Genomic DNA, 20,643 nt, shown 5'->3' with positions numbered 1-20,643 from the left:
TAACCACAAATGTATTATTTTTAACCTCAGAGAGGATCGAACCCAGGCTAGAAGTCTATGCGAAATTCCTTAAGAAAATGCACATTCCCCACTTGTGCCACCCCTTGTGGTTATCCTAAGTTAGCTTTAAAGTAACTATAGTTACTTATCTAAAGTTACTTATTGATAAAAAGTAATCAAAGTTTATGAAACGGTGGTTATCTTACAATTATGAATCGAAAAGATTAACATCCACTTCTTAACTAAAACACATTATTGGTCTGATACATGACCTAATTATCTTGAATCTTGGATCCTTTTTCTCTGGAACTTTCAATCCAGTATCTCATAGCAATCATCTTTATTATCTCGAAGACTATTACTAGTATTTGTCTAAGAGTTGATGTAGCCTCTTCCTCTTTGATATCCTTTGGTGGTAATGATTAAACACTTGCAATCTTACAATCTTGTCATTTCCAAAAAAACAAAGTTCAATATAAATTACCTTAATCAGAAATTTGTTTGATTGGTCAATATTGTGTTGAATCTAAAATACTACTCCATAATTATCCTCTGTGCAGGCGTATCTAGTAGCAAACTCCGCCCAAACTTGTTCTAGATAGCATCGTTTTTTTATTCTTAAAATTCCTTGTTCACAGTATAGATTCACCTTTGTCCTTGGTTACTCCGAAAATTTTACTGGTCTAGATACCTTATCTCGAGTTTCAAATGTAGAATGATCTATTCAATCTTTTAAAAAAGGGGCAAAAGCCAAAGGCTTGCTAATAATATATTAAAATGTTTCCTCACAAAGTCCGTCAAAATTGTTGTCTAGCATTAGTTAGACAACAAAAAGGGTACAAAAGTATATACAACATTATTTAAGGGAACTTTACACTTCATTTGGGCTTCCCTCTACATTTCTATATAATCACTGGGGAAATAAAGATTTGATGTAATAAATAAATATGAATGTCAAGAACAGCCCTCAAATTCAGGAGAAGGGAACCTCTCCACACCTGTCTCGGCAATCATCTAAGTCAAGTTCCCGCAGGGGAAAGTTTCATCAGAGTGTGGATCCACCTAGTCCCGTATCAGTAGGATGCTGCGCAGGCTTCAGCAGTTCCAAGAATAATGGATCCAATTCCTCAACATCACAGCAAAAAAGTCAGTATCAGCAAAAATACCAAAGGCTTGAATCAAAGGTAGGTTTCATGCGGATTCGGATCATTTCAAGTGTAAATTTAAGAAAATTTGAGCTTTTTTATAACTCTTCCATGAGCTATTAAACTGTTAATTTCTTAAATCAATAACATCGAAAGTTGATTAATTATATTAGTGCGACCACATATATTAAAGGGTCTAATGTATCATATATATGTGTGTGTGCACGTTTAAGTAGGTGGCAAATTTAGAAAAGGAAGTGCAAAAGCAAACAGAACTACGAGTGATGTACAAGAAAAGAATGGAAAGGACACAGGACTACTTGAGGTACTGCCTTCAGATAGCACAGGAGAATGGAATATTGAACCTCATTAAAGAAGAACTTCAACAATCTCCTCTCTCTATCCACACCTCAATCAGCACCATTGCCAGCCCCGCCAAGAGTCCCACTCATTCACACCACCATCCCAGTCTAGCTGCCATCACTAATCAAGCCAAAATCAATGGATGGTATATTGAACCAACTGAGGTTAGTACATATGTGCATTCCACTCTCACAAATCAAACATATCACAACAATATTTTATCTCAAGAATTAATAGTTCTTGCAAGAATACATTAATAGTTATTAACTAGTTACAATTAATCAAAAGTAATATCAAAGCAAAAGTTGTCTAACTTTTTTAATTTTAATTTTGTTGTTTGAAAAAAATGTACATGATAATGAACACATGCAAAAATTTCTCTTATTATGAAAAAATAACTATATCATAGTACAGATTCAATTGGAAGAAAAAATTGGGCAAGGAAGCACAGCAGACATTTATAGGGGAACATGGCGTGGATATGATGTAGCTGTGAAGTGCATATTACCTGATTTCTTCAACACAAAAGAAAACGGCGTCGATTTCTTCGCTCAGGAGCTTGAAACTTTATCGAGGCAACGCCACCGTTTTGTGCTTCAGCTTATGGGTGCGTGCCTTGACCCTCCGCGCCACGCATGGGTGGTGACCGAGTATCTGAGCTCAAATTTGAAGGAGTGGTTGCATGGCCCTGGGAACCGGAAGAGAGACAGAACTGTGCCGTTTCCACCCTTCAAAGATAGAGTGGTGATGGCATTGGAAATTGCCCTGGCCATGCAGTACCTCCATGAACAAAAGCCCAAAGTGATTCACCGTGACTTGAAGCCCAGCAATATTTTCCTTGATGATTCTTTGCATGTTAGGGTTGCTGATTTTGGTCATGCTAGATTCTTGGGTGACGGGGAAATGGCTCTCACCGGAGAAACAGGCAAGCATTATTTCTTTGAAAATATTACCTGTACATACATTTTTAGCTTACCCATGTTAAAGTTAGTTGTTTAGAGTTAGTTGTATAGTGAAAGTCAAGTTGTATAAATAGGCTTTGAAGGTTAATGAATAAGTAATTGAAAGTTTTCAAACGCAAGAAACTTTTCTATTCTACTCTTTCTGTTAGTTTGTTTTTCACAATTGGTATCAGAGCTCCACACGGGGCCTGATATACCAAAGGAACCGCAGTTCTTGAAACAGAGGAGAGAGCCATGGCTGAGAGTTCAAACTTCGCACAACCTGCAGTCCCAAAATTCGATGGGCATTACGATCACTGGGCACTGCTGATGGAGAACCTGCTGCGATCGAAAGAGTATTGGCCAATCGTTGCAGATGGAGTCCCCGCACTCACACAAAACCCTACCCCAGAGCAGACCAAGATTCATGAAGAAGCAAAATTGAAGGACCTTAAAGCCAAGAATTACTTGTTCCAATCGATCGATAGGAGCATTCTGGAAACGATCTTGAATAAAGATTCGTCTAAAGAAATCTGGGATTCAATGCGATTGAAGAACCAGGGCTCCACCAAGGTGAAAAGGGCGCAATTGCAAGCCCTAAGACGGGAATTTGAGATTCTGGCAATGAAGGAAGGGGAAACAGTTGAGAGTTACTTTGCAAGAACGCTGAGCATTGTGAACAAGATGAAGATTCAGGGTGAGGTGATCAAGGAAACTCTGGTTGTCGAGAAGATTCTCCGATCGATGACAGAAAAATTCAACTATGTGGTGTGCTCTATCGAAGAATCCAACGATGTAGACACAATCACTATAGATCAACTTCAGAGTAGTCTTCTGGTTCAGGAGCAGCGAATGAAGGGATATAGGGAGGAAGAACAAGCTCTGAAAGCCACAAGCTCAGGCAGATCTGAAAGGGGTAGAGGAAGGAATGGAAATCGTGGTCGCGGCAGGGGTAGAGGATCTTTCAACAAAGAATCTGTGGAATGCTACAAATGTCACAAATTGGGCCATTTTCAGTATGAATGTCCAACTTGGGAGGAGAGCGCCAACTATGCAGAATTGATTGAAGATCATGAAGAACTGTTGCTCATGGCAAGAACAGTGACAACTGGGAAATTGAAAATCCTTGATTCAGCAGCAAAGTTGAAGGAAGAATGTGAGGATTTGATGTTAATGGCAAGAACAGAGCATGAAGAAATGGCTGGAAAAGTGTGGTTTCTTGACTCAGGGTGCAGTAACCACATGTGTGGCTCGAAAGCATGGTTTCACAAGTTGAATGAAGACTTCACAACCACTGTAAAACTGGGTGATGATTCCATTATGACTGTGAAAGGAAAAGGAGAGGTGAAGCTTCAAATTGGTGGCCTGACCCAGGTAATCACAGAGGTATACTATATACCTGAATTGAAAAATAATCTCTTGAGCATAGGGCAATTGCTAGAAAGGGGATTGAACATCTCCTTCAAGAAGAGATGGTGTAGAATCTATCATAAAGAAAAGGGTCTCATCATGCAATCAAGGATGTCTTCTAATCGAATGTTTGCAGTGATTGCAACTGTTTTGATTCCAAGGTGTCTTAGTACCTCTGCCATGGATGAAACTGAAATGTGGCACAAGAGATATGGTCATCTAGGGTATTCTGGCTTGAAGACTCTAGTACAGAAGACTATGGTTAAAGGGTTACCTATGCTAAATGAACCAGAGAAACCTTGTGAAGAATGCATGAATGGGAAGCAACATAGAGACTCCTTCCCTCAGAAAAGCACTTGGAGAGCCTCTCAGAAGCTTCAACTTGTACATTCAGATATCTGTGGACCAATCAAGCCTGAATCACACAGTCAAAAGAGGTACTTCATCACTTTCATAGATGATTTCTGCAGAAAAACTTGGGTTTATTTCTTAAGTGAAAAATCCAGTGCATTAGAAAGCTTCAAGAGATTCAAGATTTTAGCTGAAAAAGAGAGTGGAGAAAAACTGTGTTGTTTAAGAACTGATAGAGGGGGAGAGTTTAATTCTAAGGAATTTGAGGAATTCTGTGAAGTTAATGGCATCAAAAGGCAACTCACAGCAGCTTATACTCCTCAGCAGAATGGAGTATCAGAGAGGAAGAATAGGACAATCATGAACATGGTGAGGTGTATGCTTACTGAGAAGCAAGTTCCCAGGGAATTCTGGCCAGAGGCAGTTAACTGGGCTGTCTATATACAGAATAGAAGTCCTACCATAGCAGTGAAGAACATCACACCTGAGGAATGTTGGAGTGGAAGCAAGCCATCGGTGCAATTTTTCAGGATTTTTGGGTGTGTAGCCCATGCTCATATACCTGATAGTCAAAGGAAAAAGCTTGATGATAGGAGTGTGAAATGCATTCATTTGGGAATTAGTGAAGAGTCCAAGGCTTATAGGCTATATGATCCAGTGTTAAAGAAGATTCTGATCAGTAGAGATGTGGTGTTTGATGAATCAAGTGGCTGGGATTGGCAGTCAGGAACAAAAAGGGTGGAGTTGCTTGAGAATCTTGGTGAAAAAGATGATGAAGAAGTTGTTGACACAACTGAGAATCCTACTGCATCTACAACAAGTGAGATAGAGCTGCATGCTAATCCAAGTTCAAATGACAATCTCTCTGAACAGGTGGACAATTATGGAGCCTCAGGCAGTACAGCACCTAGAGTGTTTGAAGAGGAGAGGGAAAGAAGAGGCAAGAGAAGTGTTGTACAACCCGTATGGATGAAAGAGTTTGTGTCTGGAGAAGATCTGAGTGATGAAGGACACAGTAATTTTGCTCTCACTGATGAGCTCCAGGGTGAAGAGTTCAGCTTTCTTTCCATTGCTTCAGATCCTATGACATTTGATGTAGCAGCTAAGAGTGAACACTGGAGAAAAGCTATGGATCTGGAAATACAGGCTATTGAAAAAAATAACACTTGGGAGCTGGCAGTACTTCCTAAAGGAGTGAAAAGTATTGGAGTTAAGTGGGTTTATAAGACAAAGCTGAATGAAAAAGGTGAGATTGAGAAGCATAAGGCCAGGTTGGTGGCTAAGGGATATGAACAACAACAAGGGGTGGATTTTACTGAGGTATTTGCACCTGTTGCTAGGTGGGATACTATAAGAACCATTCTTGCTTTGGCTGCTATCAGAGGCTGGACAATATTCCAATTAGATGTTAAAAGTGCATTTTTGCATGGAGAACTTGATGAGACAGTGTTTGTTGATCAACCTCAGGGGTATCAAGTCAAAGGTGCTGAGAGTAAGGTCTATAAGCTTCACAAAGCTCTTTATGGACTGAGGCAAGCCCCTAGAGCATGGTATAGTAAAATTGATGCCTACTTCCAGAAACAAAAGTTTGTAAGGTCAGAGGCAGATCATACACTATATGTCAAGCAAGGGAAGAATAATCTGGTGATTATTGTTAGTCTGTATGTTGATGATTTGATCTACACTGGAAACTGTGAGCTGATGATCAGTGAGTTTAAGTCATCCATGGAGAAGGAATTTGATATGAGTGACTTAGGCAGAATGAGCTATTTCCTGGGTGTTGAGATCTTGCAGAACACAGAAGGTATCTTCATGTGTCAAAGTAAGTATGCTAGAGAGGTTCTTAAGAGGTTTGGCATGGAGAATAGTAACCCTGTTAAAAACCCTGTGGTTCCGGGAACTAAGTTGGATAAAAAGGGTGGTGGAGCTGAAGTTGATGCTACTCAGTATAAGCAAATGATTGGAAGTTTGATGTACTTAACTGTGAGCAGACCTGATCTGATGTATGTTGTCAGCCTTGTGAGTAGATACATGGAGAAGCCAACAGATGTACATTTGCAAAGTGTTAAGAGGGTGATGAGATATTTGAGTGGCTCAGTTGATATGGGAATTCAGTATAAAAGAGCTAGAAACAGGGAATTGGTCTCTTATACTGACAGTGATTATGCTGGAGATATCGATGACAGGAAAAGTACTTCTGGATATGTCTTCATGCTTGGCTCAGGATCTGTGGCTTGGTCTTCAAAGAAGCAAGCAGTTGTTAGTCTCTCAACAACTGAGGCTGAGTTTATTGCTGCAGTTGCATGTGCTTGTCAATGTATTTGGCTTAGAAGAATTCTTTTCTCACTTGGTCATGTTCAGGACAAGTGCTCAATCATACACTGTGATAATAGCTCAACTATTAAGCTGTCAGATATTATGACCAAACCTTTGAAGGTTGAGTTGTTTGAGAAACTGAGATCACAGTTGGGTGTGTGTAAGATCAATAGGATAAACTGAATTGCATGTTGCAAGTTCAGTTTAAGGGAGGGTGTTAAAGTTAGTTGTTTAGAGTTAGTTGTATAGTGAAAGTCAAGTTGTATAAATAGGCTTTGAAGGTTAATGAATAAGTAATTGAAAGTTTTCAAACGCAAGAAACTTTTCTATTCTACTCTTTCTGTTAGTTTGTTTTTCACAACCCACAATCGTCACACACGCACTAGCAAAAATGCTGCTAACTTTTGCTTTAACCGTCAGCTCATTTGTGCACACATATAAGAGCTCTTATTGACTTTCACAAATAGTTTGAACAAGAAAAAAAAAAAGAAAACAATAAGACAAAATGAAGGCTTTGCCACTAAAAGAAATTGGTTCATCGTAGAATTGTCCCATTGAATCTCTTCAAAAGGGCGATTCGAAAAGAAAATCATCCAGAATTGTTACGCATAACATTTGTTAGTGCAACAGGACATAATATGGTGGGCTTATGATTATATTTAATGAAATATTTAGGTAATGTTTGGTAAATAGATTAAAAGGGAACGAAATATGACATATGAGTTTCGTTCTACGTTTGTCGTGTTTATAGGTTGGAAAGAAATAGGACAACAAGCCCCTTTTAAAGGACACGTTGGTTCCGTGGAATAGGGTGAAACGGAAGGGAACTCATATCTCCATTTATTCATTGTTTGTGTTTCAGCTTTTCAAAATATCATTATTGAAAGCATATCATTTTGACTTTTTTTTTTCGAAAGCGAATTTAAAGTGCATTTGTTTCAGGTTTTTTTTTTAGAAAATCGTATTATTTCAATTGAAACAAGTGCAGTCTTAATTAGCTTATCATAATTATATATGTAATTAAAATTTAGGTTTTGTTCTAATGACTTAGAGTTACCAAATACAACACACAGAACATTATTGTCTTGTTCCATCCTGTTCTTTTGATCAGTACCGTTATGTTCTGTTCTATTTTGTTCTGTTCTCTCACTAAACACTGCCATAGAGTCTAGGGTTTAGTGCTCATATTTAGTAGTAAAGACTAATTAATTTGTTTTGACAAATTAGGATGCTTAAAAAACAAGTTGTGCATTTTTATTTTTTTTAAGTAAAATGATTTCATTTCATCATAAAAAACTTCAATATCCAAGCAAGGGACAAGAAGAGGAGACAACCCAAATAAAAATAGGGGCTTAAAACATTACATAGCAGAAAAACAAAAGTCCGCCAAAGAAATACCCAACACAGGCCCCAACCCAAAAGCAACATAAAAAAACTGCACAAAAAGAAAGCTCTCAAAGCTAAGAAACAAGCAAGAAGAACAACCTCACTCAAATACTAATTAAGTAGTGAATATCATACTAATAAGGCCACCAAGTTGTGCATTTTTAAAGTTTAAAAGACTAAGTTTCTCTCATAAAAAGTATATAAAGTTTGATTGAAATTATATTTCCTTTTTTTTTGTTGAAAATGATGAGGGCTTCTAATGATATTATTTCCTTTTATATTGTTTATAGGAACTTATGTGTACATGGCACCCGAGGTGATTCGATGTGAACCTTATAATGAAAAATGTGATGTGTATAGCTATGGGGTAATACTAAATGAACTACTAACTGGAAATTACCCTTACATTGAGACGGAATATGGTCCTACTAAGGTATCAACATCTATCTTGAGGCCTATTTTGTTGAATTTTTCTATACATGTTTAATAGATTAGTTTGATGTAAATTTCAATTAGCAATCTGAAATTTGATTGTGATTCAATGTCATGTATGTTTTATATTTTGAAAACATTTAACTAGATTGCCATGGAAGTCGTGGAAGGAAAGCTACGGCCTCAGCTTCCGTCTAATGATGTTGACAACCTAGAAGAGCTCATTGACCTCATTTGCCTTTGTTGGGATGGAAATCCATCTACTCGACCATCCTTCGCAAAAATCACTCTTTGCCTCAAAAGTTATGTGAAGAAGTTCCTTTCCACTATTGTTTAAAATTAAGCTATTTATAGAATGTTGTGATTGTCGTTCTAAAACCCAGCTAACAATTCTGGTCCAACTTATCCCGCTAAAAGATGTTACAAACATCTATTTTAACATAAATTTATATTGTTTAGCAAGATTGTCTGTAAGTTAGAAAACTAAGTTTTGGTCTACTTGTTGTAGATGACATTCCAAGTTGAAAAATTAAGAATTGTCATGATTGATCCCAAAAATCCAACAACGTGTTAACAATAGCTAGGTTTTCTCTTTAGCTCCTTTCACAACTTTCAACGGCGAAATTTGTTAATATCCACTAATTGGTGTAATACATATGAGACCTAACCATAAAATCTTATCATATTCCCTTAATATCATCCATTAAACACTATATTATGGTCCACATTAACTTTTGTTACTTTTATCCGAAAGAAAATAAATGGATAACTCACTTTAATAAGCAGACACTAACTTATGCACCTATGTTAACGAAGTTATTTCTGAAGCCAAAGCACAAACATAAGCCAACCATAGTGTTCAAGGTGGACTACGAGAAAGCATATGACTCGATAATGTGGGATTTCCTCATCTACATGCTCCAAAGGATGAACTTCTGCGATAAATGGGTAAGGTGGATAAGGGGTTGCCTAGAGTCTAACTTTGTATCTGTTATAGTCAACGGTAGCCCGACATCGGAGTTCAAGATGTGGAAGGGCCTCATACAGGGTGACCTAATATAATGGCGCCTTTCTTATTCCTAATTGTAGCCGAAGGACTTAATGGTCTTCTCAAGAAGGCGGTGGATTTGATCACTTCTCATAATCCAATTTGCAGACGATGCCCCTTTTATTTGGGAAGCTTCTTTCCAGAAAGTTGTGAGCCTTAAATGTATACTCAGGTGCTTTGAGTTGGCGGCGGGTTTGAAGGTAAGATTCCATAAGAGCAAGTTGATAGGTGTAAAGGTGGATGAGCACACTCTTAGAGGCTTGAACACACTCCTCCATTGTATAGAATCACCTATATCCCGTTTAAGTATCTTGGTTTGCTGGTTGGGGGAAATCCTAGAAGAATCTCCTTTTGGGACTTAGTTTTGAATAGAGTAAAGAATAGATTGGTGGCTTGGAAGAATAAAACTCTTTATTTTGGGGGATATGTTTGTCTCTTCTAAAGTGTTTTATCCTCAATACCACTTTACTTCCTCTCTTTCTTTAGAGCTCCGGCAAGCGTCATCCAGAATTTCCACCAGATCATGAAGAATTTCTTATGGGGAGAAGCCGAGTTGAACAACAAGATAGTTTGGGTTAGTTGGGAGAAGATATGTAAACCAAATATTGAGGGTGGACTAGGGATCAAGGATTGGGGTCTGTTCAATGTGGCATTGTTGTGCAAGTGGAGATGGAGATTGCTTCATGAGAAAGATAGTCTTTGGTGCCAAGTGCTCTTAGCAAAATATAGCCAACCAAACCAGTCCAAGGCTTCCCATTGGTGGCAGAACCTCAAGAAAACATGCTTCCCCGAAGGTAATAGTGATTGGTTTGATCAAAACTTATGTAGGAAAATAGGGAAAAGGGACAAGACAAAATTTTGGCTTGATATTTAGTGTAACCAAGAGAAGTTGAGTATCAAATATCCCAGGCTATTCAACTTGTCCATTCAGAAGGAGAATAGCATAAATTATATGGGCACTTGGTCACATGATGCTTGGGTCTGGGATATTAAATGGACGATCAGAGAAGCTTAAGGGACTTTGAGCTCAGCCTTTGGAATGCTTTGATTTCTGATATTTAGAATTTTTCCCCTCAAAAGGAAATCAGTGATAGTTGGATATGGAGGATAAATTCAGAAGGGACCAATTCTGTTTGCTCTACTTATCTCTCACTGCATAACAATGTCCCGATTGGTGGTGATATTGGAATTATTGTAATTTAAATTAGCAACTTGACTCACAAGTCAAGTCAGTTAGAGTTTGTTAGTTTGTTAGCAGTTAGTTACAGTTAGTTAGAGATTGTTAGAGTTCAGTTAGTTAGTTTTTCTTTATCTTTCACTGATTAGGAACTTGTATAAAAACTGTAATCTTCAAGCATTGAATCTAAGAAGAATCATTCAATCAATTCATTGTTTCTAACATGGTATCATGAGCTTTTAGCTTCCGCTTTCTCTCTTCGTCTCTGATTTTCTCGGGAAAATTCCTTTTCTGTTGGAATTTTCTTGGTGACGGTTACCTATCTTTTTTTTTTTTTTCTTTTCTTCTCAGACATTTTCTCGAACACTTTCTTGGCATTCTCTTAGCTATTGTTTCTACTTTCTCAGAGATTTTCTCAAGCTTCTTCTACTTTCTCAGAGATTTTCTCGAGCACTTTCTCGGCATTCTCTTTGCCGTTTCTTCACTTCTCTTCACTGATTCTTCTGCATAAAGCTTTGAAGCTTATTCTACCTTCAACAATGGCTCCGATTACTCGAGCAAATTTGACAGACTCGACTCACGATTACTACATTCATCCAAACGAGAATCCCTCACTTGTTCTCGTTTCTCCAGTTCTTGATGGGAGCAATTACCATGGCTGGGCTCGTGCAATGGCGATGTCATTGCAGATGAAGAATAAGTTTGGTTTCGCTGATGGTTCGATTGCAAAGCTCTCCGATGATGATCCTATGCTTTCAGCTTGGAAGCGCTGCAATAATCTTGTGCTTTCGTGGATTAATCATTCGGTTTCTCCAGAGATAGCAACTAGCATCATCTGGATTGACACAGCTTCTGGAGCTTGGCAAGATCTGAAAGATCGTTTCTCGCAGGGAGATTCGGTAAGAATTTCTCACCTGCATCATGAATTGTATTCTCTAAATCAAGGTGATTTGTCTATTACTGCTTACTACACCAAGATGAAGATTCTGTGGGATGAACTATGCAATTATCGGCCAATTCCTGTATGTGTTTCCCCTCATGCGTGCTGTTGTGAGGCTGTGAAAATCTTCAAGCAATATAGGGAAAATGATTGTGTGCTGTGTTTCCTTAGAGGTTTGAATGATAATTTTGCTGTTGCTAGATCTCAGATTTTGTTGATGGAACCTTTGCCAACTTTGTCTAAGATTTTCTCTATGATAATACAACAAGAAAGACACTTAGGCATTGGAGTACTTCCTGAGCCAGCAGCTATGGCAGTTCATACTGGGAATACACAAGGCACATATTCTAATTCCAACAGGGGAAGGTCGAATTCTCAGTATTCTTCAAGTAAATCCAATGTGCAGAGGTTGTGCACACACTGTGGAAGGCAGAATCACACTGTTGAAACATGCTTCCTTAAGCATGGCTATCCTTCCAACTTTCCAAATGGTTATAAGCCAAAGAAGGCTTACATTACAACTTCAGGAGGTGATTCACATTCTTCTTCAGATCAAGATGAACCTCCTTCTTCAAGTCTTGAGCTGACAAGAGAACAACTTCAAGGTTTACTGGCATTACTTCCTCAATCTAAGCCCACTGCAGTTTCACAAGCCCCCAACCTTAAGCCTATTGCTGCTTCCAACCTTGTCAGTAGTCACAATGTTATTGCTAATAACATAGATATGGTCAATTCTCAATGGATCATGGATTCAGGTGCCACTGATCACATTGCTTCTTCCTTATCTTTCTTTTCTTCTTACTACTCAATCAAACCTGTACCTGTATCTTTGCCTAATGGAGCTCATGCTATTGCAAACCATTTAGGGACAGTATTTCTTTCACCTACCCTGACTTTACATAATGTTCTCTATGTACCTGAATTTTCTGTCAATCTTGTTTCTATACACAAGCTTACCAAAGTACTAAATCATAGATTGATTTTCACTGATTCCTTGTGTTTGATTCAGGACAAGACCACTTTGAAGATGATTGGGAGAGCTGAGATCAAGGATGGGCTATACATCATGGAGCTTCCACCTATTACTAGTTTCAAACCACTTCATACTTTCCATTCTGTAAACATGAGTACTGTTTCTTCTTCTAATAAGTTGCCAAATATATGGCATCATAGGTTAGGACATCCATCTCAGCCTTGTTATATTTCTTTGCAACAAATGTACCCTGCTATTACTACTTCTCCATGTAAGAATTGTGATACTTGTCATTTTGCTAAACAAAAAAGATTATCTTTTTCTTTGAGCCATACTATTTCTGGAACTGTTTTGGAATTGTTGCATGTAGATATTTGGGGACCATACAGTGTTGCATCTATTACAGGAGCCAAATATCTCCTCACAATTGTAGATGATAAGTCTAGGTTTACTTGGATAAAATTAATGAAAGCAAAATCAGAGGCTCGGGCTGCATTACAAACTTTTATCCTTTATGCACAGAGACAGTATGGATCTCTTGTTAAAATAGTGAGATCAGATAATGGGGTTGAATTTGCCATGACTGATTTTTATTCACAGCATGGAATTCAACACCAATTATCTTGTGTTGAAACTCCACAACAAAATGGTGTTGTGGAGAGAAAACATCAGCACATCCTGAATATTGCTAGGGCTCTTATGCTGCAATCTAACTTGACCCTTGAATTTTGGTCTTTTGCTGTGATTCATGCAGTATACTTAATGAATCTTTTACCAAGCAAGGTTTTATCTTACTCATCTCCTTTCATCATTTTGCATAACCTGAAACCAGACATTGAACACTTACGGGTTTTTGGTTCTTTATGTTATGCTACTTCCCTTACTGCACATAGAACAAAGTTTCAACCAAGAGCTAGGAAATGCATTGTTCTAGGACAGAAAGAAGGGGTCAAGGGATATCTTTTGTTTGATTTGAACACTAGAGAAGTTTTTCTTTCAAGAAATGTCATTTTTTATGAAAATGTTTTTCCTTTTCAAGCAACTGACACAGTATCACTATCTTCTTTGTTCCCTGTTCCCTCACTCCCTACTGATCTTAGTTCTTCCTCAGATGATTTCACTCCCCCACAGCCAGCTCAACTCGAGCCAGATACTACCATCATTTCTTCACCCTTTTCATCACCCTTGTTACCACAGCCACCAGCCTTGAGACATTCCACTAGACAAACACAAAAACCTTCTTATCTCCAAGATTATCATTGTAACATAGCTCATACTTCTTCTCAGGCCTCTTCCTCTTCAGGTGTCTCTTATCCTATTTCAGATTACATATCCTATCACACACTCTCACCATCACATAGAAGGTTTGCTTTAGCTGTTTCTCAGGAAGTTGAACCTCATACATATAATCAAGCAGTGAAGCATGAATGTTGGAGAAATGCCATGGACCTTGAAATTACTGCTCTAGAAAATACTCAGACTTGGGTTCTAACTGATTTACCACCTGGGAAACACCTATTGGTTGCAAATGGGTTTTTAAGATCAAGAGACATGCAGATGGGAGCATTGAAAGGTACAAAGCTCGGTTAGTAGCCAAGGGTTACACTCAACAGCATGGTCTTGATTATTTTGAGACTTTTTCACCACTGGTTAAGATGACCACAGTGAGATTAGTTCTTGCTATGGCAGCATCACATAACTGGCACTTGCAACAGCTGGATGTTAATAATGCATTTCTGCATGGACATTTAGATGAAGAGGTCTACATGTCTCTTCCACCAGGATATAAGCCAAGTCATTCTGGTCAAGTTTGTAAGTTGGTCAAGTCTCTATATGGGCTAAAGTAGGCTAGCAGACAGTGGAATTCCAAGCTTACATCCTCTTTGATCTCACTTGGTTACACACGATCCAAGTCAGATTATTCCTTGTTTGTTAAGCACACAGCCAACCACCTTACCATCTTGCTTGTCTATGTTGATGATATAGTATTGACTGGAGATGATCTTGAAGAAATACAACATGTCAAACATATTTTGGATCAACAATTCAAGATCAAAGACCTTGGAGCTCTCAAGTTTTTCCTTGGTATTGAAGTAGCAAGATCCAAGGAAGGTTTAGTCTTGTCACAAAGGAAATATGCCCTAGAGCTGATTGATGATGCAGGCCTGTTAGCAAGTCAACCAGTTGCTACTCCAATGACACCAGGAACCAAGTTTTCAGCTAGCTCGGGCCAACCTTGTTCAGACATTCTTGCTTATCGAAGGTTGATTGGTCGGCTACTCTATCTCACAAACACAAGACCTGATCTGTGTTTTGCTGTGAGCACTCTTAGTCAGTTCTTATCTAATCCTATGACAGAGCATCATGATGCTGCACTTAGAGTTCTTCGCTATATCAAACAACATCCTGGTCAGGGCTTATTCTTTTCTTCGACTTCAGCACATACACTTACAGCGTTTTGTGATTCTGATTGGGCATCATGTGTTGATACTCGAAGGTCAATCACAGGTTTCAACATCTTTTATGGTACTTCCTTAATTAGCTGGAAATCCAAGAAGCAAAGTACTATTTCCAGATCCTCATCTGAAGCTGAATATCGAGCAATAGCATCCACAACCTGTGAAATACAGTGGCTACTTTATCTGATGAAAGATTTACATCATCCTATGTTGTCTCCTGTAGCTCTTTACTGTGATAACTTGTCGGCCATTCATATAGCTCAGAACCCCACATTTCATGAGCGGACTAAGCATATAGAAATTGATTGCCACTTGGTTAGGGAGAAAATTCAACAAGGGATCATCAAACTCATGCCAATTCCAACTACTGCCCAACTTGCAGATCTGCATACTAAAGCACTTCTTCATCCAACGCAGTTCAATCATCTTGTTTCCAAACTGAGTCTTAGAGACATATATGCCTCAATTTGAGGGAGGGTATTGGAATTATTGTAATTTAAATTAGAAACTTGACTCACAAGTCAAGTCAGTTAGAGTTTGTTAGTTTGTTAGCAGTTAGTTACAGTTAGTTAGAGTTTGTTAGAGTTCAGTTAGTTAGTTTTTCTTTATCTTTCACTGATTAGGAACTTGTATAAAAACTGTAATCTTCAAGCATTGAATCTAAGAAGAATCATTCAATCAATTCATTGTTTCTAACAGGTGATAAGGTCTTCGAGGCATTATGGAGCATCCCAACACCTTCAAACGCAATCGCCTTGGCGTGGAGGGTAATCCATGACAGAATCCCTTCGCGTGCCAATGTTAGGAGGAGAAGGGTGATTCAAAATATTGTAGACTCGTTGTTCCCCTTGTGCTCACAATTTGTGGAATCCTCATCCCATCTTCTCTTCTCTTGTGCATTTGCTTGGAATGTGTGGATGACAATCTATAAATGGATGGGCTTCCCCTCTGTTATCCCCAACGATGGACGTTCTCACTTCCTCTAGCATGTGTTTTCTTGTTGGTCGAAGAAACAAGAGAAGGGAGCTTGGGAAATTTGAGTCTTTGTGATCTGGACGATTTGGACTATGTGCAACGAATGCGTCTTCAAATGAGGCAGAGCAGTAACCGACAAGGCCCTAGATCTTATACAATTTAAATCTTAGACCTGGCTGAGGGAGAAAGCAAATGGTTTCAGGTGCTCTTTGTATGACTAGCAGATCCATCCCTCTTTGTTCCCAACGTTGCTCTAGTGCCTTAGTAGAAGCTTGGTTTGTGTCCAGAGTTAAGTGTTGCAGCAACTAAGGGATGTTTTCTTCTTTCTTTTGCTGCTACCGGTCTTGAGTTGTTTGTTGAACTCTTGATTCCCTTGTTTCTTCTGTGTAGTGCCCTGGTAGGGCCTCTGCTTTTTCTTTTCTTGTTTTCTTTTCTTTGTTTCGGGATTGATGTACCCCTTGTACTTCCTATCAATACAATTTTGCTTATCCAAAAAAATTAACCCATGTTTATTAAAAATAAAAATTCCAATTGGTTGTACCCACAATAAACTTTTCTTATATAGTTTATTCTCAAGGAAGAAAGCACATCAAGTTTAAAAATTAAAATTTAATCTGAGCCACTAATTTGAATCTGACGGCAAAAATAGTTCCTCTAATTCTCATATAAAAAACATTCCTCTTACTAGATATATTCCATACATATTAATTGCACATTTATCCGCCACTTATACCATTAATTTTCATCATTTTGATCCCCCAGAAAAATCAATTTGCACTTCGGGTCCGTAATGAAAGCCTCATTTTGCAGTAATTATTTTCCGTCGATATTCCATCTGAAAACTAACGCAAAACCTAACGTGGAATTTTTACAATATTTTAATTGAATTTTTTTTTAATTCAATCAGGTTTCGCTCATTGCAATCTTGGTCCCTCTTCCTCAACCACCACTTCTCCTCCTCATTCGTAACCTATCACCACTCAATTTCTAGAATCATCTTCCTCCTCCTTATAAAATAGAAAAACTCAGCTTATAGAACCCATTAACTTGAATACCACACTCTCTGTTTAATCTTATTCAAATCATAGTTATCATTGAAACTTCTGGTCTTTCTATCTCTTTCCATCGCCTTCTTCCACATATCATTCTCAATCCCTTACCTTTGAACTCTTCTTTATCATTCCCTGATCCTTCTCCTTCCACAACCCATTTGTATTCCTACCCAACCCCTTCTTCTTCATACCCTCCACCTAATGGGACACTTCTCTTTCTTTGGTTGAATCCCCAACTACCCCCTTACTGAATCGTTGCGCCCCAACCCCTTCTTGAATCGAAACACCTCTTCATGAGCCCCAACCCACATTTGATCACTTTGATATGAACCCTACTACTTCGATGAACCATTTTTTGCAAGATATGTGGGGTGTTTTCTAGGTTTTCAAGCAAAAAAGATTGTGACGACAATTATGGCTATGGGTTTTCTAGGTTTTCGATCGTTTTATATTTGGACCCTTATGTGCTTCCCTTATCATTGAGATTGAGGTTCTCTTGCTTATTCGTCGCATCTTGTCCTCGAGTCAAGTTCCTCTTTCTCGTTCATCTCTACAAACCCTAAAAAGCATTCGACCGAAGCAAGGATATATGTTATGGAAGAAGAAAAATATTAAGCAGAAGCATGGTGATACTAGAAGTGCAAAGGGAAGAAGAAGAATATGGGGAAACAATGATTAAATTACAACCATCTGTTCTTGCGTCTAGGTAAACAACAAGGATATCGTTGTTAAGTCTTCGTCTCATTCTCTTCGAATGTGAAAGATATGGGTTTCTCCCTCAGATGCGGAAGTGATTACATTACAAACTTTTGTGTGTCTTCTCAGTTGTATTCGTCATTATATAACCAAGTTAATGTTTTGTTTACAAAACAAATTGAGTTTGCTATCTCTTTAGTCAGGTAACTTTCACTTTTTTTATACCTAGAAGAATAGGCAACATTACTAGGGTTTGATGAAAAGTATTTCTATGTTGTGGTGTTGTTACTGAATCGGGAACATGTTTGGGTGAGGGAGAAGGATGAGGAAGATGATTCATGAATTTTTGCGTTTATAGATGAGTTTCTGTGTTTTAAGATGAGTTTCTAGCGGACGAGAGAATGAGGAGTGATGGTTGAGGGAGAGAAACAAAAATTGCAACAAGTGAAACCTGATTCAGTTAAAAAATTAAAAATTTCAATTAAAATATTATTAAAAAATTCCATGTCATCTTTTCCATTAGTTTTTCGATGGAATCTGCACAGAAAATCATTTCTGCAAACGAAGGTTTTCGTTAGGGATGCGAAGTGCAATTAATTTATATGGTGACCATACTCATGAAAATGATATAAGTGGGAGATTAAATATAAAATTACGTCTATATATATAATATTAACGAAATTTGTTGGCCTTTCAAAAAAGATTTGAGGATCCACACTCATCTTCACTAACTCCTAATTAACATAGCTAATGGAAGCAATAGAAGCTAACCCAATAAGCTTAATTAACTAAAACACAGAATGTAACAATTATATTGTACTCTAGAAAGCCAACACCAAAGTGCCTTTCCTGTCTCCCAATAGGTCATTTTTGTGTAAATTTATTTTAATTATCAGTTTGCATAGATTACGTTAATTATAAGTTATTACACTACCAGAAAACAGTCTTGTAGCGACCGACCAAATCGGTCTCTAAATGGGCTAAATCGGTCGCCAAACCTGTTAGCGACCGAATTAGCGACTGATTTGTAGCGACCGATTTAGCGACGAAAATTAGCAGCCGATTTAGCAACGGAAAATAGCAACCGATTTAGCGACGACAATTAGCGACGATTTCAGCCATAATATAGCAACGGATTTAGCGACGAATTCAGGAAGTTAGTGACGAGTTCAATGACGGAAATAGATATAAAATTAACAATAACAATTGATTAGTTTTGCGACGGATTTTTTTTACAGAAATATGAATTTCACATCAAACCCGTAATAACTAATAACCATAATCATCAAAATGTTTGGAAACAATAAAACACTCAATTTTAATATATCCACCTTTATCACCGAATCATCACAAAAAATATACCATGCACTACTTAAACTAGTCTAGTAGTTGCAAAATAATCTATTACATTAAACATAGAAACAAAGTGTGGCAAAGTTTTAATAATTCTTCAAGATTCTCCCAAGTCTCAGACTCCTCTTGATTTGTGGTTGGCATTGGTGGTTGTTGCATTCATACTCTCATCCTCCCAAAACCTGTAAACACAAGCAGTATTATATCAAAAAAGAGGCATAGTTTAGAGGAAAAAAGAACTTATCTCAACATTGAAGACTATATGCATGGTCCCCTATTTTTCCTTTTAACCAAACTCACTAAGTTAGTGGTTATAAAAATAATTACTTTATGTGTTGAACGAGAAACTTATTAGTTATGCTATCTACATAGGATAGTTCTTCTGTTAATATGTACCACTATGAGCACAGATAAGTAGTTTAAGTCCAAAATTAGTGGGTGGCAGGGCAGGTTCACCTTAAGTTTACTAGAAACTAGAAATTAGAAACACTACTACAGAAATGACAGAAGTTTCTCTACTGGTATATTGTGAAGATACTGAAACAACAAATCTAATAGAAGCTTCAGCGACTGATACATGGCAGAAGAACAAATTTTATATACTGCTAAAAAAAGTTATTTCCAGTATAATTTCAAGTATGAGCACGCTGAAACTAATCATTGAAGTTGCAATCAATTACCGAAGAGCGTCCCTTGTAATTGCTCTGATATCTTCCTTTCCAATAGATCTTGCTTGTCCCTTGTAATTAATGAGATACCACTCCATATGAAATATCACCCAAATAAAATATTATCAAATCCAATTCTTTAGTAAGGCTAGTAGAGGGAGAGAGCTTACCAGCTCGCATGGACTAATCCAAAAGAATATTGGAAGATTTGATATCTCGATGAATTACAGGAGGAACTTCCTGAATTGACAACATATACAATCATTACTAGATGAAGACAGCAGAATTATCTCAGTGCAGATCACATTGTGTAAGATCAAGTTTTGATCGAGTAGTACAACTCTATGTTTTGATGATTACAAGTTAACATTTTAGTATGAACAATTATGGTAATCTAACGTGTTTTTCTGAGTGTGCTATTTACAGGCTCTGACCTCAATTCAATCTCACACAAATCAGAAGCACTGTGCATAAAGAGTGACCTAAGCAACGCTTTCGCAACATCTATGTTCACTCTGAACATTAGAAATGCTTCAGAAGATCTGAAGTCATACAAGCTCTGATATGGACTCAGTCACTTGAAGTTCTGAAGATCCAGACGTTCTGACAACCAAGAAACTCTGAAGGTTCAGATGTTCTGATGGTGTAGAAGACTCTGAAGATCCAGAAGCTGAAAAGTGGAAACTCTGATGTCCAGAAGCAAGATGACTCTGAAGACCATGTACTTCCCTCTGAGTTCAGAATCAGAAGATACAACGGTCAGAGGATCTGTGCTTCCCTCTGACTCTGATCAACTGGCTTCACAAGTTCCAACATGAAGCATTCCCCTGATCAGAAGTCTACTAGGTTTAAAGGTCAAGTCACTATCCAAGTACAAAAGCAAATGTACTATCCTGACGACCTACCTAACATTCTCAGCCACAGCAGAAGCTGGAATTTCCAGAACGGCCCTCCAACG

At 37.9% G+C, this 20,643-nt stretch overlaps 2 protein-coding genes across 2 annotated transcripts; both read left to right on the top strand.

Moving 5' to 3' along the window:
- Positions 1–905: 905 nt before the first annotated feature.
- LOC130716629 (serine/threonine-protein kinase STY8-like) lies at positions 906–8,802 on the top strand. The gene is made up of 5 exons (XM_057566611.1): positions 906–1,184; positions 1,382–1,672; positions 1,923–2,433; positions 8,203–8,345; positions 8,493–8,802. Exons 1-5 carry the CDS (start codon positions 948–950, stop codon positions 8,679–8,681), a joined length of 1,371 nt encoding a protein of 456 aa, XP_057422594.1. The 5' UTR covers positions 906–947; the 3' UTR covers positions 8,682–8,802.
- Positions 8,803–11,804: 3,002 nt separating this feature from the next.
- On the top strand, positions 11,805–12,886 carry LOC130716662 (uncharacterized). The gene is made up of 2 exons (XM_057566663.1): positions 11,805–12,264; positions 12,519–12,886. Exons 1-2 carry the CDS (start codon positions 11,820–11,822, stop codon positions 12,551–12,553), a joined length of 480 nt encoding a protein of 159 aa, XP_057422646.1. The 5' UTR covers positions 11,805–11,819; the 3' UTR covers positions 12,554–12,886.
- The last annotated feature ends 7,757 nt before the right edge of the window (positions 12,887–20,643 follow it).

This window comes from Lotus japonicus, chromosome 5 (assembly GCF_012489685.1).
Source record: "Lotus japonicus ecotype B-129 chromosome 5, LjGifu_v1.2".
In the NCBI taxonomy this organism is placed as follows: Eukaryota; Viridiplantae; Streptophyta; class Magnoliopsida; order Fabales; family Fabaceae; genus Lotus; species Lotus japonicus.
This window is presented reverse-complemented; position numbering and strand designations above follow the sequence as displayed.

Excerpts from the sequence above, each read along its gene's own strand:
- LOC130716629 (XM_057566611.1), top strand. The coding sequence starts at position 948 with ATGAATGTCAAGAACAGCCCTCAAATTCAGGAGAAGGGAACCTCTCCA. Across the intron at positions 1,185-1,381 it reads ACCAAAGGCTTGAATCAAAG|GTGGCAAATTTAGAAAAGGA; the intron begins GTAGGTTTCATG and ends ACGTTTAAGTAG. Across the intron at positions 1,673-1,922 it reads GGTATATTGAACCAACTGAG|ATTCAATTGGAAGAAAAAAT; the intron begins GTTAGTACATAT and ends ATCATAGTACAG.
- LOC130716662 (XM_057566663.1), top strand. The coding sequence starts at position 11,820 with ATGGCAGTTCATACTGGGAATACACAAGGCACATATTCTAATTCCAAC. Across the intron at positions 12,265-12,518 it reads TCAATGGATCATGGATTCAG|GACAAGACCACTTTGAAGAT; the intron begins GTGCCACTGATC and ends TGTTTGATTCAG.